The 23,428-nt window shown below is 40.1% G+C and overlaps 2 protein-coding genes across 2 annotated transcripts in view; one reads left to right on the top strand and one right to left on the bottom strand.

Moving 5' to 3' along the window:
- LOC149277366 (voltage-dependent calcium channel subunit alpha-2/delta-3-like) overlaps positions 1-23,428 on the bottom strand; it is a 199,320-nt gene that overhangs the window by 43,226 nt on the left and 132,666 nt on the right. Inside the window, exons 18-27 of the mRNA XM_089503037.1 lie at positions 20,831-20,914; positions 18,432-18,503; positions 18,263-18,324; positions 18,020-18,087; positions 17,623-17,668; positions 17,441-17,538; positions 17,111-17,204; positions 16,572-16,667; positions 15,383-15,504; positions 11,082-11,162 (exon numbers count right to left, since the gene is read on the bottom strand). Coding sequence (XP_089359163.1) covers positions 11,082-11,162; positions 15,383-15,504; positions 16,572-16,667; positions 17,111-17,204; positions 17,441-17,538; positions 17,623-17,668; positions 18,020-18,087; positions 18,263-18,324; positions 18,432-18,503; positions 20,831-20,914 — 823 coding nt within the window. The remainder of the gene's footprint in view (positions 1-11,081; positions 11,163-15,382; positions 15,505-16,571; positions 16,668-17,110; positions 17,205-17,440; positions 17,539-17,622; positions 17,669-18,019; positions 18,088-18,262; positions 18,325-18,431; positions 18,504-20,830; positions 20,915-23,428) is intronic.
- Positions 44-4,953, top strand: LOC149277367 (leucine-rich repeat and transmembrane domain-containing protein 1-like). The gene is made up of 2 exons (XM_089503016.1): positions 44-614; positions 4,502-4,953. Exons 1-2 carry the CDS (start codon positions 44-46, stop codon positions 4,951-4,953), a joined length of 1,023 nt encoding a protein of 340 aa, XP_089359142.1.

Here is a 23,428-nt window from a genome sequence, read left to right as displayed (position 1 = left end):
CTGAGTATTTCTTATAGGTGGAGTGATATTCTTGTCGAGTTTCATGTGGCTTTTACACGTGGCCCGGGGATGCCCAGACGTTTGCAAGTGCCTGACCCCCGCGAAGACGGTGGACTGCAGCTATCGAGGGCTTCTGGAAATCCCGAATCACTTCCCCCCGCAAACGCAAATACTCTACATGCAGGGTAACCAGATTCGGATTATCAACCACACGTCGTTCGCAAGTGTTCCTGGACTCAAAATTCTAGACTTGTCCAACAACTCCGTATCACTGGTGTCGCCCCACGCGTTCCACTTGCTGAGGTCTCTACAGATCTTGAATCTCTCCAATAACTTCATCCACTATCTCGAGAACCAAGTGTTCATTTCACTCCTTGACCTGAAGGAGCTGGACCTCTCGTCCAACAGAATCTTTGGTTTGCCCGAATCTCTAGGAAATAATATACGGAACCTCACGTTCCTTGGAGTGAAACACAACCGGCTACAAAGGATGGACAAGTCGCTCTTGGAGTCCTTTACAAGTCTGAAAGTCTTCCTCATTAGAGACAATCCTTGGCAGTGCAATTGTCATACGATGGGTCTAAAATTCTGGCTGGAAAACTTTTTATATAAAGGTCAGTAGAGCCAAGTAGTAGCCTGTAGTCTTGGTGGCTTATGGGGGGTCTACAATTTAGCCTTGGAAGGGGCTAATGAAGTATATAACCCCAAAACCGTATGGATTATATACAAATGGCTTTAGATAGTTCACATAGTTCCGTTCACGTGTGGCTAGATGGGTTAGAAAACACACAAGGAACCCGTGTCCCTAGACCTTCATATAATTCACGTGGTAAGAAGGATGTGAAAACACGAGAGGAACCCAGGGGGTTAAAAGAAACTAAGAGTCCGTTTCAAAAATTCTTGTCAAATATTCAACTTGATATAATCAGCATTCCACAAAATTGGATGGAATCTCTAAATACGGATAATAGAATTTGAAAGTATTTATTTAGCCTGTCAGTCATACCGAAGCCTTTGCACGTTGAGCCCGTCCACGATATCATTTCGGGTTCTCTTAACTCTTATTAAGCTCGGTGATTAGGAAGTCCGTATTTTATTAAAATGACACATGTCATTTTATTAACAAAACAGAAAGATTGGAAAACTTTACCATGATATAACCTTCAAAAGTGAGAACGATTATTAGAGTTGAAGTTTTAATAGGAAATGTCTTTCTACATCACTGGTTAACAGGTGATGGTCCCTGTGAAGTTTGTTGATCCCCCTGTCCCCTCTCTCCTCCCCTGATGCCCCTCTTTCCTCCCCTGAGCACCCCTTTCCTCCCCCAATGTCTCCCCTGATGTCCCACTCTCTCCTCCCCTGATGCCCCTCTCTCCTCCCCTGATGCCCCTCTCTCCTCCTCTGATGCCCCTCTCTCCTCCTCTGTTGGCCCCCCTTTCCTCCCCTGATGCCCCTCTTTTCTAGGAGGTCAGAGTGTTTGCTGGGTATGAGGGTATCGCAAGGTTCTACAGCCCTAAAAGCCCCGATAATGTGTGTAGAAACAGCAGGAAACGGCTTTTTAAATTAAACGGGGCAAATAAACCCCATTATTGTTCCTCTAAATGCCCCGCCCAGTTAAACAAATAGCCCCGCCCAGCCCCGCCCCTAACCACACCCCAAAAACAACTGGCCATTGTGAATGATAATTGATCACTTTAACAATGAAAAAGTAATTAAACTCCAAGTCCCTTCGTTTTGCTTGTAATTGCGCATGATCTGTACAAGAAACAGTAGTCAGTTTTCCAAACATCCCATTTTCACAGCTCATCGGCCAAAACATTTAATTACATTTTTTGGAAAAATAATTCTCCCTCTGTAAGATTGAATTTCTTCTATTAATTCCCGGTCCCTGTTAAAACATTAATGTGTTATAACTCCTTCTTTTTCGTGGCATTTTTCCCAAAGAAATGAGAAAGAGAGAAATTAAATGCTATGAAAATTGGATTTGGACCTCCATTTTATTAAGAAATAATCATGTTTCTCAATAAAAGAATAAATGATACCAGATGTTTGTATGATGAGATATAAAGCACGTAATCTTCAATAAACATACAACACCGGCTAATATTTCCTATTTTCCACTTCTGGCTAGTTGGTAAAAATGACAAAAAAAATTTTTACCACAAAAATTATCCTTTACTGGGATATAAATCTACAAATTCATCCGATTCCAGAAACTCCAAGCAAGTTTACTATTAATTCATAAAATAAAAAAAAATGACTAAATAATTAAGAAATATCTTCAGGAAATGTTGTTATAGACATCTTAAAAAACCTTATTTTTTTCCTATAATTAATCTGTAAATTAAAAGGAAATGTATTTATTTTGATAGATCCAAGTAGTTTTAATAACATTAATAGTGATCCAACCAATCCCGGTGTAGGAATGTCCACAGTGGGGGTGTTTCCTAGTAAAGGGGTGGAGTTCCATAAAATGGCAGACGTCAGGCAAGTTACAATTTATTACTACCTAAAATGAAAATATGGAAATATATTCAGCTGACTCATTGATTGAGTTTTTGAGGTGAGTCCGCCATATTGGATTATTTTACAAATTTCTAAACCTCAATTTTTAGAGAGTGCGAGGGGTTATCTGACCTCAATTCCCAAAAGTTTATTTCTAAATTGGTGTCTTTTTTGGAAAGTAATAATTCTATGGTTTAAATATTGGATTTCCGGTAGCAGAGACCACCTCTTGCCGGTGCTGGCCGGATGAACATTCACTAACGTCTAGATAATTTATCAGCTCAAGAATGGTCTTCTTGAAGGAACCCAATGGAGTCTTTTAGGCTAATTATAGCTTTTTTCATTTTCGTTGGGTAACCGGGGGCTGTTCCATTTTATATCATTTGTGAGAGGTTTACGCACGGCGTGTAGACACGGGAGATGTGTTTATCGAGGAGAGATCTGGGGTTAGAAATAAAAAAGAAAAGAGAACACCGTGCACAAAAACTGTAGAGTGTTTTGAAACCAAATCTACACAAATAATACACGAAGGCCCAACATTAACGACAAGACCTCCATCGCCTGTTTATGTAGCTTGGAATACGAGGACTTGGTTCCAATACGACTTCAGTTCTCCCTGTTTTTTACATTATGCACAAACGGCAAAAAGCTAATGTCTTTTGTCAAATAACTGTCTCTGCGCAGCGTCTAAACCATGTTCCAGATTATAATCAGGAGTCTGACAGGAGCATTATGGAAATGTGCGATACAAAACATCTTATTAATAGGAAGGTTTTAAGGAAAGTGCGGTGATGGCTGCCCTGGGAACAGCGCCGGACTTCCCATGTAGCTGAGTGCTCTCCTGATACTGGGAGCACAGCTGCGTAACATTGAAGTACATTAAAAGTTATATTTTATGTACCGGTATTTGACTCCCCTCCAGAAAAAAAAACCCCGCTTATATTCAGGATAAACTGGGGTATGAAGAAACCAACCAAATACCAGGTCCAGAACTTGTAAGGTCTATCAACCGGTCAGCGGCAGCATGCAGTGGAAGGTCAGGGCCTTCATATTTTGTTTCTGGGATAGAGCCATATTGTTACTTATTTCATATTTCTGATTTGTATGTATTTCTGTCTGTCTATTAGTGATGGAGGGCCTTAGGTTCTTAGAAAAATTTGAACCTATCCCCAACTTAATTAATTCTAATACCCGGCCGGGCTTAACAAACATCTGCCTAGTTACCCGCTGCATGGTACCCCGTTGGGCGTCCCCTGCTCTGTAGGACCCTGTTGGGCGTCCCCTGCTCTGTAGGACCCAGTTGGGTGTCCCCTGTTCTGTAGGACCCAGTTGGGCGTCCCCTGCTCTGTAGCACCCTGTTGGGCGTCCCCTGCTCTGTAGGACCCCATTGGGCGCCCCCTGCTCTGTAGGACCCCGTTGGGCGTCCCCTGCTCTGTAGGACCCAGTTGGGAGCCCCCTGCTCTGTAGGACCCAGTTGGAAAAAAGGCCTTCCAATCTTATATTTTCATTCTTTTCGTTAGTTTCTAAGCAAAGAGTTCTGTGGTTCCATTAATTCAGTCTACAGGAGTATTTTTCTTTGTTAACACCACAAATTGTAGCGAGAGGCCTGAGAGGTTCTGCCAAAAGGCATTTGGCAGGAGCAGTTTGTATTTTCTGTGTTGAATCTGCCCATAAATAAGAAAAAAGCTCCATGAAAATTAATTTTTTATGTCCAGACGTTCAGCATATAAAGTTCGGCAAGGTGGGAAAGAGCCTGGGTGCTTATAATATCTGCGTCGCCTGCCAGATAAATGGTTATTGTCCACATCTCTACGTTAAGTAGTACTTTATCCAATTTGTTGAGTTTTTTTAGATATTAGACAAAATGCAGAAGTTTAACCTCAAAAATGCTCTATTTACCATACAATTCATAACAAATATAATGTTTGCATGGGCTGGTAGAGTTTTTGTAAAAAAATAATAGTTATTTTGACATTATTTGGTCTTCTGCTCTCAGGCGGAACGATTGACGAGCTGATTTGCAACAGCCCCAAGAACCAGAGAGGAAAAGACCTTCTGACGCTTCCTCTCGATATCTTCAAGGGTTGTCCACCTGCATCTTCTCCATCTCTGATGACCAACACCCATCACCGCAGCGTTGAGCACCGAAGCAACAGCCGACACGGGTTTCACGGGGACCACGCGGATGGCAGCATCCTCCCAGAGTGTGAACCGAAAGCCAAAGCTCGGCCGGTCAGCCTGCGACATGCCATAGCCACCGTCGTCATCACTGGAGTTGTTTGTGGAATTGTGTGTCTAATGATGTTGGCTGCGGCCGTCTACGGCTGTGCTTACGCTGCAATTATGGCTAAATACCACAGGGAACTTAAGGAAGTGGAGCACTTGGCCCCGGCAGGGGAACATGGGAGCCCAGAGGAGAGAGAACCACTTGATAGGTCCTTGGCGTGATCTGCGTTTTGCAGTTGGTTACTTAGATGTTGTGGGGGGGGGGGGGGGAGAATTTTGTAGGCTAGTGGAAAACGAGCAAAAACAATAACGGCGAACTTGTAACTTTCCACCCAAAGATATTCACGCGAATGTTCAAAACTTTGATTCTGAGCTTTCGACAGTAAAATAATCCATAACTTAGATCTTAGATAAAGTAAAATGAAAGTAAATCTCAGTTATTCGTTGAAATTCTTTTTTTATTGTAATTAATCTTGTATTGCGATGTACTTTTCAGTTCTAACTATTTAAATTAAAATGACCCCTTTGGAACCAGCCGAGATCCCTGACCCCTATTTCTCTATAGTATTGATGACCGTCAGGGACCTTCACGCTGCGTATTTTGTGTGATTATGTTTTCTAGAGAAATCTTAAAGCTCTGGAGCATCAATGGGTCGGACACGTCGATGTCGTATTAGAACTTAGTTGGATCCAAAAATTACTTGAATGCACCAGAAACGATAAAATAACCCTCTTGAAAATAAAATAAAAATTCTGTTCACAAAATAAAAAAAAGAAGATTGTTATTGTAGCAGTTGGGATGTTACTGATACGGGTGGCCGTCATTTAGAGGATTAAATCCGAAAAGGTCATAAATACCGGAGGTTACGCAATTCCTAAATATGTGGAATTCTTAGTCGGATTGGCATCCCTCGCAAACGGCTTCACATCTGGAGGACGCCGCACTAATGACATGGAACGTGCAACAACCCGCAACCGACAGCGACTGATAACCCGCACGTGACGCTCTTTCTAGAACTCAAAGGAAGGGAATGTCAGCTGGTACAGAGGCGATTCTGGGAGAGAACCTGCTGACTTCTGGCTGGCTGAGGGTTAAGGGAATTATAGTTTGTAAAACAGATGAAAAGCTTCATACAGACGATCCAAGAGATCTTCGGAAGGTCGTTAAATGAATAAATTAAATACGCTTCTGCCCTTGTCATTTCCGACGGAGAAGAAGAGAAGCCCCACGATGTATCAGGACTTCGATATCCAAGAACCCTATAGATCCCATACAGAGAACGTCTTTGTCGGGGTGCTTTTGAAATCAAGAGCCCCCCAAAAATTGAATGACCCCAAAGTTAATGCGTCTTGATTTGTTTATAAACAATGTTCATTCTCCTTAGTGGCAGAGATGCACGAATCCCATCACTAAATCATTCCTTATATATATTATTATTATTTTCTAATATTTCCCAGTGAAAGGATCATCTATGACTTTGGATAAAAATCATTATTTATTTACTAAAAATCAATACACCCAATAAATGAACATCTAGACAATTGTGGGTTCCCTATTAATAGATAAACAACCCCCCCCTTTTGATCTGATCTGCGATTCCCAAACATTCATCTCGGTGGTAAGTACAGAACGTCTCTTAAGGTGAAATTCATGCTTGAAAGTCCGTTTATAGCCAAAACCGACACAATCTTGGTTATAAATAATTGGACGCTGAAGCACATTTCACAAATAGCATTCGAGACGGGAATCCAGTGTCACTCGGGGGGGGGGGGGGCATTCAATATCACCGAAAAACATTAACTGTAATTAATCTATTATTATTAATATTATTATTATTGTTATTATTAATATTATTAATAATAAAAATATTATTTATATTATTATTATTATTATTTGTAACGTTTAGCGCATGTACTCAAACCTCCTTCCCAGACTTCGGGTGTCAGTTATAAAATTACTAACGTAAATCTATGAATCTTATATTATCAGAAAATGTGGGTGGAAAAGACCAAGAATCCCCGCAAAACACACATGAGTAGGAAATGAAATCACAAACGGGAGTCTGAAAACCCAAAGGGGGAGTTAGATTTATCTTTCAAATAAATATAAATAATATAATAAATAAATAATATGGAAATTAAGTTCTTAAAAATACCTTTAAAACATCTTCAAAAAGGTGAAAAAAAACTACAGTCTCCAAGTGCAGTTTTGGGGTATTTTTGAAGTGTTTTTGTAACCATGTCGTGTGTCTCCTTGCGCTGCTGGAACGAGTTATTAGCTTCTTGTGTTTTATTTTAAGGACGAGGACATGTAACTTTTTCAATTAACGGCGACTTAATAAATAAAGGATTATTATTTTCCACCATGTGTTCCTGTCCGTTCTGCCCCCCCCCGGATGGAAGTCATTCCGTGGGACGCGTCTACAGCCCGTCAGTCCTGGGGAAGCCTCGGGTATTCGTGGCAAACATTAAAGGACGATGGTCTACTTAATGACAGAACGACGCCGCTCTGTCCTATGGCGGAATTCCATGTTGTTTTGTTTTTTTGTTCTTTTAAACGTTTGGTGACTTGGCAGAAAAACATACAAAACTTTTTTTTTTCTCTTGATTTTTACTTATTAAGCAACTTTTTTGAAGGGGAAACTGTCATGGTATTTTTGCAGAGTTATATTTACATGAAAACATTTCCTTAAACCTCAGAAAGCTGGTTAAAGATCAATTTTGTTATCAATAAAATGAGAAAAGATTTTATAACCGGATACATTTTCCGTACACGAAGAAGCCGAGGATGCGAGAATTCTGCGCACGCATTTCTCCTTTAAAGATTAGGTTTCAAGCTGCTGCATGCATTTACTGCGAGATCAGTGATCTGCCAACACTACATCTATATATATAACAGAAAGCCAGACCCTGCCGGCAGATCGGCCCCATCCGGCCCCCGTCTAGTCGCCCGTTTCTCCTGCTGTAAAGACTCAGACCTTAATCAGTCGTTGGTCTCGTCCTAAATTCAGGAGCCGTATGTCTATCCCATGCATGTTTAATACCCTCACTGTATTACCCTCTACCACCTCTGGTGGGAGGCTGTTCCACCAATCTCCCACCCTCTCAGTAAAGTAGAAAAATACTTTGAATACTCAGTAAAGGATAGCCCCAGCTTATGCTCCAAATGCGGCTGTTGTAAAAACAATTTAAAGCAGAGGAAATTAAAATTCCCCGTTTCGCATGTCATACAAAATAATCTCTTTTTTTTTTCATTTAAAGTTGGTAATTTTATCTAAAACCGCTAACTAAATACCTATTTCCAATTTCAAAAATGTTTGTGGTGACCTTATTCCAGCTACAGAGTCCGGCATATCCTGAATTGTTATCTATTTTTACCCCCTTCCAGAATGACTATAAGTAACATAACACTGAATGGCTGTTTACTGTAGATTAATTTGGGAACGCGCATGAGCTCCGTTCTGTCTCGTGAGAGCTTTGGCTTTTAATACAGAAGCACGGAGCCTTTAGAATGCCATTTTATGCCTAAAATAAGCTGGGGGCATGTGACTGCCTGAGAGTCGGGGCAACTCAGTCCAAGCGACATGGAAGGCTACTAAAAGAATTCAGCTGATGCCCCGATGAAGGTCATTATGGCCAAAACGTCACCTTATTTATTTATTTATAATCCAAATAATTTTATTATTTCATTGTGAATTATTTCAAAAGAAGCTTAAAAAGGATCCATCAATGGCTTTATTGGTGCCTTTAGGACTAGTAGGATCTGATGAGAAGAGATGCAGAGAGGATAAAAAGTCAGTCGGGCTTCTCAGGGTTCTAAACCTGTTACAATTTAACTAGAATTTAAGTCATGCACTAAAACTCAGACCTTCTGGATGAATAGAAGTGAAAGTAGTCCAATAACTCTGAAATAGAGAGACCGCCTCTTCTGTACGCGCTCTTTTACTTCCGTATTCCGTCTCTTTCACGTACAGTTAATATCTCCATCGTTAGGGTCATGAACCACAAATTACCCATCGGAACAGAGCGGCAGAGAAAAGGGAAATCAAAATAGATTTCGACGCGGAGGCATTAGGATGGTTTTATGTGGAGTACGAGACGGAGGCGAAGCATCGTTCACGGCATTTATTACCGAAGGCTGAAAGGGTTTGCAGATTATTACAACCCGTCAGCGCCTTAGCGCATGTTAATGAGCTGATTCGCGCGTCACGACCCACCACAGAGCTCGTCCTTTTACTGACTCATTTAGAATGGAAGTGAAGCAGTCTCACTTCAGCAAAGCCGTCATGTTCCATTAATCAGAGGGAATTATTTTACATTTCGGAGCAGGAAATAAATGTCACAGCGTGAACTGCCGGGATCTACGCTCCCGTTAACAGTAAACGATCCCCTTGTTCCTTGTCATAAAAGCTGAGTCTGGATGAGCCTGCGCCCGGACTGTCGGATTGCGTTGGATCAACATATTATAGATTGTGAGCTCCTTTGAGCGGAGCCCTCCTCTTCTTTTGTTCCTTTTCAAGTTGTGAAATGGTGCCCCTTTTGTTAGACTTGTGCAAATGGACCAGAAATGATTCTCACTATTTTTTTCCTTTTGTTTTTGGTCCATTTGGTTTCGGAAAACAAATTTTGTTTCCTGCCCTTTCAGTTCAGACGGACGATTGGGAGGGCTTTTTCCATTCACTCTCTCAACTCTCACTCATGCTCTCCCACACTCTCACTCACGCTCTTTGATGCTCTATTGATTGGAGGAATGGTGGAGAGGGTATACCCAGAGGCTCCGCCCTTTCGTTTTTGTTCACGGGGAGGCCAGAATAATGAAGATTCATGGAGAAAGAGAAGCGTTTCTGTACCCATCTTTCTCCATGAATCAATCTTCATTGTTCTGCTCTCTCAGTACACTTCTGTAAAAGGGCAGAACCACAGGAACAACCCCCCCCCATTCCTCCAATCAGAGCAGAGGGTGTGTAGGCTCCGTCCTTTTGTGGAAGTTCACCGAGAGGCCAGGTTCATGGAGAAGCCGGAAGAGAAAAAAACTCAAGAAAATTCATATGAAAATTCTGAGCTCGTTTTCATTCGTTTCGTTTGAGTCCCTCCTCGTTTTCGGACATTCGTAAGTATTTAAGAAATTGGTAAATTTAGTTAAAATCGAAATTTGTACGGATCCGCTGTTTGCTATGTCCTGTTTACCCCGTTGTATGGCATTCCAACATTGAATATAGCTTAGTCCTGGTCTGTAAATGTCCTGAATATTACATTATCAGCTCTGTACACAAAATAAACCCACATAATGAAATGTATCGATTAAACAAGTTACATTATTTATTAGAAACCCCCCTTATGTGTATCACATGGGATCATCCATGTTAACTTCCTGTTTTCAGCATCTTTATGATTATAGATATTTTAAATTAAAAAAGTTCTGGCATACCCTCCAATCACTGTTGATTTTAACATCCCCGCGGTCTTGATATATTTCTTTTTCTGTCAGAAGAGTCAGATGACTCGATATTTGCCAACCACAGAACCCGGCTTGACCCTTAATGACGCATTTCACGTTTTTTTATTTTTTTTATGTTAAACCAAGTCTCGAAGCTGGCCGAGCGCACGGCCAATACAAACGCCCAACCAGTTGTTCCATCCCTTAGTCCTATTTTTGTCTCCCATCTTCAACATACATTTACAAATAAAATAAATGTATAAAAAAGAAAGTACGTGTTTGTGAGGACCAGAAGTGGATATTTTCGCTGTGATGTGGAAACAGATTTTGATCCAAGAATCCGATTGTATTTTATGGATCTCTGGAAATGTGAGGTTACCCCTGGCTCCGGTAACAGAGAAATACAGTAGTCGCAACGTGCAGCCGAGCCGTGATATTATCGTACAAATGAATTATAGAACATATCGCTTGGTGGTTCCCGGACCGTGCAATTTGCGGGGTCTCCTAACTAGCAGTTTAGTAATATGAAATATGGAAATGTCACAGAAATTGCACCATTCAAACACTCTTGAATTTAAGGCATTAGACCACTAAATTACTATTATCGTGATTATTTAATGAATCACTAATGCAAAGCCAAACGTCTTGTTTTTTGGGGTTTACCAGAGCAAGACAGATGAGCAATTGTTTCCCAGAGAACTTCAAACATTTTGGACGGCACAACATGTATCTAGTGGGTGATTTAAATACCCACCATGGACCCGAGAGGTTTTCATGGTATCGTTTGTTACATTGCATGGAATTCACTTTTTTTTTATTGCTTTTATAGTTACAGAATTTTACAAACTACCCCGAGGCTGTAGTGGGATTGTCGGCGTTGGAGAATATAAGGGGAAGAATACAGAAGGCGTACCTGCCACCACGGGGGATTTCCTGTCGTCTAGAAGCTGAACCGCGGTGCTGGCCGTAACCACGTTACTTTTGTTTTCTGATCCTGAAAATATAAAAGAGAAGGTTTTGCTACAACCGGGGCAAGAAAGAGAATCGAAAACCATATGGAGTTTAATATATAATATATATAATATATATCTAATGAGGCTATAGTGTAACAATGTAACAAATATGTTTCTATTTCCTGTTTCGGGGGGGACAGTGGATTTGCTGCCTCTGTTGGATAGAACCTGGTACCTACAGAATACCCCCGAAAACGAACCCTCTGCCCAACAGAGACTTGAAATCAAATTTGTCAATAATAAAGAAAGTAGAAGCACAAAAGAGCATTTATCTGCGCAAACAGCTGCAAGAATGAATTACCGGTACATGGCATTTTCCTTCATTTATGAAGACGAAATCCGTGCTTTTAAACCCAGAAAGTGGGCAGCTGAGTTGAGAATTGCCCCCCAATAGCTATCTTTACATACAGCACAGAATATAAAGATCTATAGGTCCTTGGTGCTGCGCAGCTTTAACACGTTATGAAAATAAAATCTGTATTTTGGGATAAGTATCTTAGGAAATGGAAGTAGAACCCCCCCGTGGAAATATACTGTGGGTCTGGATAGCGCCCAACTGCGATTACATTGTTACTATAATTTTACGAGTACAGCACGCCCCGTTTAGGATGGGAAAATTGCAGAGAACGGGCGAAAAATCAAAGGAGGATGTTTAGTGCCTAGTCCAGATGCAACGATACATGAAATTGTGGACATCTGTCAGCGAGGAGTGATTCACGGCGTCTTATCCTCAACCCGCCGCACAATCCTTTACAGCTCGTTGTTTAAAACACCTCGACGCCTCAGTGCGGAGACGCAAGGAGAAAATATTTTCGGCCATCACCCCACATCGACGGGGTGACATCTGACCCCTCGTATTTTGTCCGTGAATGGTAAATAACTTAACGGAATTCTATTCTTGTAACAACTCAACGCTAATCCCGTTCCTATAACTCATACGGTAGGCATAAAAAATTCAAGATGTTGCGTCTCGAATCCCCCATATTTATTACAAGCGAAAAGACCATAACTTTTCAAGAGTTTAACGTCCGGTAGTAGCGTGGGCTTCGCGGAGCGCCGTTAACCTGACATGAGCTATGGGTAAATCTCCAGGCACGCTAGCCCTTGGCTGATTCTGCGCAACGCGAATGATTTATATTAGGAATAGTCTTCTTAGCCAAATTATGAAAGCCTTATATCTATCTCAGGACACCATCCTCCCGTTTATCTGGATATTCTCAACTGGAGATATCTTGGCCGCGGTATCAAAAGTTCATAGAAAAAAGGAACATTGTTTTTTTGGTTTTTTTTTTTTTGCTCCTCAACAAAAAAAGACTTTATTATGCATTTCTGAAGGGCGAGATCTCGAAATCTGCATTTGCTGTTCGCCAGATGCAGGATAATTACGCGGAAACGTTTGAAACGAGTAACTAATTTTCTGTATCAAACAAAAAAACAACCAAAAAAAAAAAAAGTTAAAAACTCTCTTCTCAGAGTGAACAGAAATTGGCAAAACGTTAACGATGAGAACATAAAACAGATGAATGATCTTTACGGGGCGAAGGGAAATAACACTCTGCGTATTAATAATATCACCTAATGCTTACGCCAATAAACCCCAAAGAAAAGTGACGCGGGGGTCTGAGTGGTAACAATTCATCTTCAAAGAGAGGGCCGTGGATACGTTGAGAGGGTACTTTTTGGGGGAGTTAAATATCTTTTGATTATACACTTAATACCGGATGTTATTCAAATATCAGTAAAAAGAATAAATATATATAATTTTTTTGAATTTTCCAATCCGTTTTCTGTTTTTATCAAGACGGGGAGAAAAGATAAATTATGAGGCCAGCAATTCCATCATGTCTGGGAATTATTCTTTTTATTTAATTTCAGGTCAATGGACCCGATGAAGGTTTTTAGCCAACCAATGGGAAAGTTCACTCTGGAGGAATTAAATAGTGGCCGCTACCCAAAAATGTCCGGTTCTCAATTGGAAACCAGTCTTGATTTTGTGTCAGTTATTGGGAATTTATCCAGTCCCTTGTCTAATGTTACCGTGCAGTCTACCATTTCAACCGCGATCTTTACGTCCTTTGCCTTTTACCCTTGCGAGTATATTGGCTGCCAAAGCTGATAATCCATGGCACCAAAAAATGCGCCACATTTACAGGAAAATATCATTTTTATTATGAAATATGAATTTACTTCCCTTATCTATCAGAACCTTGATGTTTTGGGTGACTTTCCCAAACACCACACTGAGCTGATGCTTTATGGCAATGCTAATGAAGTCCATTCCTCCATAGACGTTCATAAGTCAGAGAGTCTGACTGTGTGATTAAGACCGAGCCATTCTATTGTTTCCCACTGGCAGTATGATAAGGAGTCGGGGGGGTTGTCTAGCAGATTGGGGCTCAGATAACTGAGAGAGAACTCATACAAATTGGTGATATGCAGCTAAAAAAACCTTATTTTTTACCTAGTAATAGTATATTTCAGTGGGGTTACTGGGGCAATCACTTGGCTTGTTCAGTGTACAGAAACACCCTAAAAACAGCATCACTCATAGGCCAGACACCAACAAATGACCCGTTGGATGCATTTCGAAGGAATTGCGTCTATGGAAGGAGAAGATCTGCGAAGTAACGAAAGAATCCGCGTTCAGATTTTCATGGGAGAATTACTTGAAAGTGCGGGGAAATTCTGCATGGAGAAGCCGGGAGGTCCAAAGTCGATGAAGTCATTAAATCAGGGTAATCTTCACTCTTTCTCTTTCTTTTTTTTAAATCCTATTTGTGTATTTAAGGTACTTTTCAGAATTTATGACTTGGTGCTATGCCCTGAAATCTGGTTTTATGAATAGGCCGAAGTGGGTGGAGAAGGAGAATATTAATTTTGGGAAACATGTTAGTTTCATTTTATTTTTCATTAAAATTTGCGTCCAGGGACCCCGAGAATTTTGCGAGTCGTGTATTCTGTCTCGCTAATCTCCCTTATCCTGCAGGAAGATGATACATTTGCTAGAACGATCATTTGGAACGCAGGACCTCATTTATATGCAAGTTATCGTCCGAATAGAGGGATTCTGAATTAAAACAACCGGACTGGAATCCGTCAGTGTGACAGCGACTTTGATTCATACATCTGTCACTAATGATGATCCCGCATTGTGTGGGGTTTCGGTAATTTTCGGGAACAGAATGAGTCAATTAGACATCGAAACAAATGTGCGTTTGACACCCCGAGGAAATATGGCAGGGGAGTCCATAGCTCATCGGCGAATAAATTCTCTCTGCTCGGGATTTGCTCAGAGTGTTTTTGGAAAACTTTCATAAATGGAGTTAGCAAATGTTGGGGATTTTAAATTATTTTCCTTAAGAAAAAAAAAATATATAAATGAATCTTTCTACTCCCCCCCCCCCGTGTCAAAATAAGACAATGGAACGTCTCGCATGGAATCCGCCGTTAGCTGGCTAAAAACGGGGAAAATAAATCATCCGTTAAAAAAAAAAACAACAAAAAAAAGTACATGTGAAAGCTATTGAAATGAATATGATAATGTTCTAGATACGTGTGCTGAACCCCCATGAATCGACAAACACACATGGAGATTGTCGGCGGTGAACTTTTCTACCGCGAGGAATTGTTTAGAAATCAGCTTTATTTATACGATGCGGATCTGAATCCTGGATGTTTGCTGCTAATGAGGATTTACACCGCTAAATCATTAACATATTCCTCCCGGGGGGTAAAATGAGGGCCAAACTGTTTTATGTGAATTTCAGGTTTAAGAAAATTGTTTTCTAATTCCAAATTGTGCGGATTTTGCACTTTTATACTCTTCTGTACTTTTTTATATTCTTACCCATGGCCAGATAGCTGAGAGTTGTGAGAGTTAGAAATGCTATCGAGTGGCTAATACATATACATTTATATATCCTTTATCGTCATCACGCGGCTGTAGGGTGAATTTTTGTACATAGACGCTCCCACTTTTGTAAGCCCGCGTGGTCCATGTATTTTCACCTCGTGTTACAATGTATCTAGACGAGAAGTCCTTCATTTAGAACTTGGACCAACTCGTTTCACAACGACGTCACCAAAACGTACAAATATATATCTTCGCGTTAAGGACAAAACCTGTCTGTTTCGGACGTCTTACACGTCGTCGGGCAATAGTTCTACCGAAATATAATTCCTATATAGTATAATTACCGACCTGTGCTAAACGGGATGGAATAGACAAAACTGCCGGGGATCTGCTCTGCGGCTCTCCGATACCAAAGCGGAAAATGGTCAGCGTTAAAAATGCTCTCCTTGTCTTCAGACGTAAGGAAATCTCTTGAAAAAGAAGGAGACGGGAGAGAAAATCAGTCTGCGGTCGGTCACGTTGAACACTTTACCAAAATAATAACGCAGAGATATATAACGCAGAGATATATAACGCAGAGATATATAACGCAGAGATATATAACGCAGAGATATATAATGCAGTATATGAGGAGCGCAGAGAAGTTTAAATAAACCAAGTCACCGCTGAACATATCCCATAGCAGGCTTTATATTGAGCTTCCCCATGACAGCTACAACAAACTGCTATTATATGGGGCTCATGGTCACCACAATAAGAACCATTTGGGTTTATATTCCAGAATTATATATATATATTATTATATTCCAGAATTATATATATTATTATATTCCAGAATTATATATATTATTATATTCCAGAATTATATATATATTATTATATTCCAGAATTATATATATTATTATATTCCAGAATTATATATATATATTATTATATTATATTAAGGGTTTTGGGATTTTCGCAGGGAACATTCATGATTCTGGAGACACCACAGCTCAAGAATGATTCGAGACGGGCGGCTGGAAATGGCAAACACATGGGACTCCACAAAGGGGCCACTTATTTTAGACTGTCAGGTATAGCATTTAACGTGACTTAGTGAAACCAGTGGGTATAACAGCTGGATTCTGCAACCGCCATCCAACAGGTGCCAGATTATACCTCCCACCGGCTTTAACACAACAGGACCTGAGATGGAGAACTCCGATACGTTCGCCAGGTCCTGTTACGTAAAACCTAAAAAGTATCCATGAACATTTCACGTTGCACCTGCCTCGTTCCTGATTGTCCCTTAATTTCGGGGTTAATTTTTTAATTACATGGTTGATGAGACTTGGGGAATTTGGTGGTAGAAGCCGTCCGAGCACACACGTAATACTCAACACCTGCCTATTTATGAAGAGTTTTTCTGTTCCATCAGCCGCGGTGAAGTAACGCTCGGTGACGGGAAGCCGCCTCTCCGGAGCCAGAAATAGATGACTCCCTGCTTTGGGACCCATAATCGGGTCATATTATCCAGCAATGAAATGTCACTTACTGATTAGTGCGCTGCTCCGGACCCACAAACAAGTTCACGCGTGTGAGGCCGGTGCGTGTTCCCAGAAAGGCAACTTCAACGCCCTTGTCTGAATTCCTGAAATACAAAGAAACCCGCGAGAGTTCCTTGCAGCCATGAAGGCCTTGCGCCTGATGTTGTTGGCCCTTTTCACGACTTATATTGTACATTTAACGTGATTTCTGTAACACACATTTGTGTAATTTGTGATATACACCCGAAACAATCTATAGTCTCAAATAAAGACACAATAAACCCTGACACTACTAAAAATGAAAGTAACACACAGTACTGACACAGCTTCAATTGAGTTTTTAATGATTGGGAGCGGTCATGTAGGCAGCCATTTTGTTCCTGTAAGAACCGCCCATTTTTCTCACCACAGTTAGGTTCCACCCGGTGATATCCCTGATTCAGTAACACACAGATTATATAGCAGTGATTATTATCATCAACACAAACCTTTTTGATGGCGCCTCGATAAACGCAAACTGTAAGACCTGTATAATGGGTTCACTTACTCTGATTTATTCAGCGCTAGGCTGGTCCAATATGCCTCCAGGGGGGCGCTAACGACCGCATCAAACAGCACTTCCTGTATTAACTCCTTGTCACCTGGATACAAACACAGAAAAACTATTATTATTATTATTTTTCTGGGGTTATCTGAAAATCTAGGATATCGGCCGCTAAATCTGAAGGATGGCATTTTAAGACTAGCTTTATTTAATCAGCAGGTAATGTGATTATTGATTTTGTATAAATCTCTGGATTTGGGGATCCTCCAGCAGAGAAATCGTCATAGTGTGACAGGCGCGTAAATCCAGCGGTTATTTGCGTTCCGTACTCACACTGAAGTAATGGCTCTTTTCCTGTGAGGTAGATTTTTATAGCTTCTAACTGAGATAAGTGACGGTGCCCCGGATGCAAATCAGTGTTACAGTACGACCTGCAGAAAGACGGGGTTAAAATCCCATTAATCAGTCTTCGGGGGGGGGGTATTTTCACGTGAAACACGTTGTTGTGAACCTACCACTCGTCGGCCAACGAAACCTCCGGGTGATCCAAATCGTGCAAACCTAGAAAAGAGACATTGCAAAAATGATACATTATTTCTCCGGATTTCCTATTAAATAAGGTTGTTCTACTGCCGCTCAGGATAATGGGAATTGTCTCGTCCTAGAGAACATAACTGAACTCGGCCGACAGATCCTCTACCGCGTCTCCGAGACAGGGGGGAGCGAGGAATAAAAATAATTTGCAGGATAATCATTTGCCTGAACCAGCCTGAGAAGTGGAAAGGACAGGAGGTGTCGGGGAACGGACATTGCTGGAGTGATGAATCCGGAATCAACGAAAAACATATTTATAAAATAAAACCTTGATTTTTAAATCAAAATTGTTGACCAAGCGCATTTCACTCGTCTTACCGTCCTCGATGGTCACATTCCCTTTGAAGAAGTATTTTCCGTGGCCTCTGGAGAGAACTACTCCCAAACTGTGTGATAAGAAGAAAGAATGATCGGTTTATTGACTAAATGCCCCATGAACGACTTCCCCGAGCCTCGTCACGGATGCTCTGCCTCCGCCTGATTCACGGCTCAAAGACTTTCTCAGATCCAATTTATTTTGAGGAAACGATTAGTTACAACGAGAAAACTTTTAGGAAATACCTGAAAGGCGTCCCCTTGATGTCGGTGTAATAATAATCGTTTGTCATCACTAGAACGCGTTTCTGGAACAGAGAAAGAGAAGAAAAAAAACATTAAAAAAACCTGTTTCTGATTTATATATTTTTAGCAAATCTTTGCCGAGTAAATCCAGCCGGCACTGACGTCTCACCCCTTTGTCAACCGTCTTTTTGACTTCCATCGAGAATTTTCCAGTTTTTCTGTTGACCATCGCGTTTCGCAGCTAAGAGCAAAAAAAAAAAAAAAAAAAAAAAAGAGACTACATTTCTATTATTTTTTCTATAAAAATTGGAGACAACAGTCAAAAAAAAGGATTTAGCAATAGAATATGAGAAACATTTTGAGATAAAAATGTCATTTTATTTGAATCTGCGAAGTAAAGCAGCATGTTGGGTATTGTGACTCATGTATCGCATTTTAGGCTTAGATGTTTCTTATAGAATTCCGACTCTTGTTCTGCGTCGGAGACAATTTATGAACAATGCTCTACTGAATGTCGTCGATGACAATATGTCTCCGATCGGTCAATAAAAGCCGCCCCGGAGCGCTGAGGCGACGTCATAGAAGCCGTTCAAATGCTTTGTCTGCTCGGTAAATTAACGCTCGACCTGAATTTTACTTCCATTCAAAAATTGCATTAATGGGAGTTTATAGTCATTCTTTTCGGCTCCAGCAGAAGTCTGAGCGTTCCCCCACACCTATAATTTTGGGGTTTCATAATATTTTATGTGCAAGACCTTAATTACGGACGCCAGCACCATCATTAAACAGCATGGGAAGCGTTTTGCAATCATCAATTAAATACACATTGTTTAATGCAATTTCGAACACAAAAGGCTGAGCTAAGAGCGATAATAAATAAGTAACAGAAAACGTTAATTGTTTCGGGGGAAAACTGAATACAACTGTATGTTTTTTTTATCCAAGGAGCTAGTTGTTGAACTTGTTTCACGAACAAAAAAAAAAATCACGTTTTTTAAGGTGTCAGCCAAGTCATTTGCAAAACTGAGCATTTTTATTTTGTTTTCTACATTTCCTGATATTTGGTTCCACACGGGCCACCGAGAAGCCAAAAATAATCAATTTATATTCTAAATACACAATATTATACAATATATACAAAAATAGAGGAATTTATGATTTAACCTAAAATATTTTTCTGATCGTAGTCGATAATCTTATGATTTCATTCATTCATTCATTCATTTTGTGTTTCATTCATGAATTTGGCTAAATCCCACATTTTGGTCGCTCAAACCGAAACGCAGAGATCGACCCAACTCTGCCGGCTGAATAAAACTGAATTTGCTGACTTTATCTTAAATTTTCCTGCCAGTTAGAACCTTTTGCTGATTTTTACAGCATACAAATAATTCATGTTTTTTTTTAAATAATTAACTGTTTTTGGGGGGGGAGTTGAGTGATTTTCTTTCAGCGAGGACGCACGGACACTATCGGCAGTCGGAGCCGTCGGACACACGCAGTTCGGGAAGCCGTGCCAGCTACGAATGCCTCCAAGAATATTTTTCCTCGAACGTTTTCACCCCATAAAAGTCTTTTTAATAAGATTTCGGAGACCTGTCAGTGGTAAATATTCCTTAAGGAACTGCTCCAAATATGTGGTAAGTCAATTAACAGAGCTTCGCAGCGGTTCCTTCTCCCGTTTAAGAGGAGATAATGGTCAACGTGCCAGAGAGTCCAACATAGTCAGAGAGTCCCAGCAACATTACGACTTTGGAATGTCAATTAAGTAGCAAGTTCCTTGCCCATTCGTTTAAACCCCCCCCCCCTCCCGAAACCGGATATTTAATGGACCAAAATGTAAAAAGAAAAAAAATAATAATAAATAATAAAAAAATATATATATATATATATATAATATTAAATCATATAATTAAGACAGCAAATAATTTCCTACATAATGACTTTAGTATTAATACATATAGAAAATTGCGTTTTAACATAAAAATGGTACATGAACATCTGTTGCTGCCGGGCCTTGAAGCATATTCCGCTAATATCTATTTCAAATTCGATTTCTTGGTAATTGCATAAAAATCCCGTAAAGATTTTATTGCCAATAGAGACACTAAAATACACGCTTACTGCATTTCCAGGGGTTAATGTGACAAAGTCTTTCATTCTGATTTGCAGCTGCGATTTGGGACAAACCGGGTCTGTTCATAAAAAATAATCCCGAGATTGTCGGATAATTGGCTGGAATCATTCAGTGGCAATAAATGGATTTGTAGTTCTGCCTCCAGCTGCCCTAATAGACCATTAAAAAATATATGTATTTATTTTTGAGGGGAATAAGGGGTCCCTGCAAATGTAGCTACCAAGAGGCTCGACATAGACATGCGTTTGTTATATGTCTGAGTTTACAGCACGCAAGCGACGCGTGTGCATGGTACATAATCAATGGGAGGTTGGGATAAAAAGACTAAAAATGGTGAAACGACACACAAAAATATATCATACGGATACGAGAGACAGACGTTCCAACCCAACAATAATCGTAAAAAGGGATTACGGAATAAAATAATTTACCACGTCGTCTCGATCTTCCCATTCAACCTCAGATAAGTCGACGCTGCTGTAATTGGGTTTTCTTCTCTTTTTCCCCTCTTCATACTAATGAAAAATAGGAAAGGTTTGTTTAAAACACAATATTGAGTGAGCCATTCAAAAATAATAAATTTAAAATAATTTCAAAAAATAATAATTCTCTAAATGATCTTTTATCGACTTCAGTATTCCTATTAATCATCCATTCAATGGAGGACTAAACACTTCAAGACGTCGCCAAAAAGTTTGGGATGTTTTTGGGTTTCCTGAATAATCCAGAATATTGTCAGAATATGAAAAGATTTCATTTTCCAAGAATTTTGACTTTGGTAATTTTCACTTTTGGTAGCCATGGAGGCCACCGTCCGGCTTTAGACAGCCAATGGGTTAACTGATTATCTGTTTGCAACATTGTAGCAACACAAAGATACAGATCTTGGTCCCATAAATCTACCTTTTGGTAGCCAAGTTTGTAGCGAAAGATAAACTTTCGAGACCTCAAAGACCCGTCTTATGTCAGATGGCGAGAGTTTTAGTTCAACAATAAATAAATTAACCCCCAATGAATTTTCCGAAGCAGTCGTTACTGATAACGTATCAAAAAGCACAAAATTCCAAATATAATCGCTTGATATTTATGGTTTGCAGTACAAAATACATTGTAATCAAAATTTTGGGTGAAAATCTGTCGTCGGCCGGCGAGTCGGCCGCGCTCGGGCGAGGCAGGTGAGATCGCGTATTAATCATAGCGTTAGAATGGCGTTCCTGTCGCAGGCGGCCGTGTAATTATCACAGGCGTGGGCTGACACTGAGCCAATGCCCTTCACTAAATTGATACCGGGCGCTGAGTGACTTTTAGAGGCCAAGGGAGGCTAATTCGGAGTCGGGTTCTCTCCAATTCACTATTTTTATGTACAGAGAAAATTGAAACCCAAATAAGTTGTGCAATTCAACTAAAAAGACCCCAAAACCTCTGTCCTTTCATCTTCCGTTCATTCATTTTACAACCCGGAGCCAGATGAATTCACAACAAAATTATTTTTAAAAAGTTATATTAAATTATTTCACATTTTAATTGATCCTCTAGTGTTATTATTATTAATATTATTATTATTTATAGTATATATATTATTAGAGTGTTTTCTTGTTGTATTTATGACATTTCTATGTAAGATTTTACATTATTATATGTTTTATACTTAAAATTTAATTGTAAGATATTTTGATTAAATGTATTACATATTTGGGAAACTCTGCCCTCTACTGAGCACTGAATAAAAGCGATAGAAAACATCCAATATTATTATTATTTCTATTCCAAATCCATGTCTGTCCTCCTCCAAAAATTGACTATGATGCCCTCTTACTATATAAATGCTCTACATTGGACTTCTTTCCCTATTTTCTCTAAACTGCCCTTCTCTATCCCCATATTACTCTATACTGCCCCTTCTCCCCATATTACTATATGGCGCCCCCCTCACCCTCATATCACCCTATACTGCCCCTTCTCCCCATATTACTTTATGGTGCCCTTCTCACCCTCATATAACTCGATCTCGGTATCTTTAGGAAGCCATTTTAAGAACCTTTACCGTATTACAGTCTGGCCTGGAACGCTGGGCCTCAGCCTCGATTGCAAAATGTCTACATATTTTCCAAAAATAGACAATATGACTATTTTTACTTATGGATAGCTGTGGCTTTTATATTTTTATGCTTCGGACAGCTATTTCAGCAATATTAACGGATCTGAAGACACAAGTATTTTATACATTCCAGTTGGCTTTTTGCCTTGATGTCTAGACTCCGGTCAGGTAGGGCATTGTAAATGTTTTGGCCTGAAATCCCATGTTGGGTCATTACTGTGCTCCTTTTGGATACACAGGATACCGAAGCCCTAACACCTCGCTCTGTAAAAACACGGATGTGGGAGATTGGAGATATTTTTGAGATGAGAAACCACAATGTTTGGGTTGATGAGGCTCGCACCTGTCTGTTGGGGTTAATGGCAGTTTGTGTGGGTGTTTAATATCAAGCTTTTTATTTTAGCGGATTAAACATCAAAACACGTTGGATAAAACCGGCTCCGTTAGCAAATATTTCCATGGCAGGATTAACGGGTTCGTCCTCGTGTTTTGTATCTAGACTCGGTTGGCTTGGGCATTATCTTGGTGTAGATGTCATGTCAGGATCTGGACACCGGAGAAGAAGACAATGTTATCTCTCAAAAAATGGGAAAAATAAGCATTGTGCCAAACAAAAAAAAACGTTACAGGAAAAAAATATTATGTTTCTTATCTCGGTGAAATGTAGCTGGATGTTGGCCACGTCACGGAAATGTCACCGTGGAAAGTGATTGAATGTAACAGGCTGTCTCCAATAATGTATCAAAGAAAAAAAGAATAAAAGAGAAGAAACGCAGACAATAAGAGGAAAGAGGCAAATAATTCCGTAAGAAACCGCACAGCTTCTATAAGACTTTACACATATTTAATATCCCGAAGATTATTTACTAGTTACATCGTTAGCACTGCCCTTCTCTCCTTCATTACCAAGTATTGTCACTCTTCCACATTA

The sequence above is a fragment of the Sceloporus occidentalis genome, unplaced genomic scaffold (assembly GCF_023333645.1).
Source record: "Sceloporus occidentalis isolate IW3139 unplaced genomic scaffold, rSceOcc1.0.p SCAF_216, whole genome shotgun sequence".
In the NCBI taxonomy this organism is placed as follows: domain Eukaryota; kingdom Metazoa; phylum Chordata; class Lepidosauria; order Squamata; family Phrynosomatidae; genus Sceloporus; species Sceloporus occidentalis.
The sequence above is the reverse complement of the archived record's forward strand: the minus strand, read 5'-3'. Positions and strand labels throughout refer to the sequence as shown.

Excerpts from the sequence above, each read along its gene's own strand:
- LOC149277367 (XM_089503016.1), top strand. The coding sequence starts at position 44 with ATGTGGCTTTTACACGTGGCCCGGGGATGCCCAGACGTTTGCAAGTGC. Across the intron at positions 615-4,501 it reads GGAAAACTTTTTATATAAAG|GCGGAACGATTGACGAGCTG; the intron begins GTCAGTAGAGCC and ends TTCTGCTCTCAG.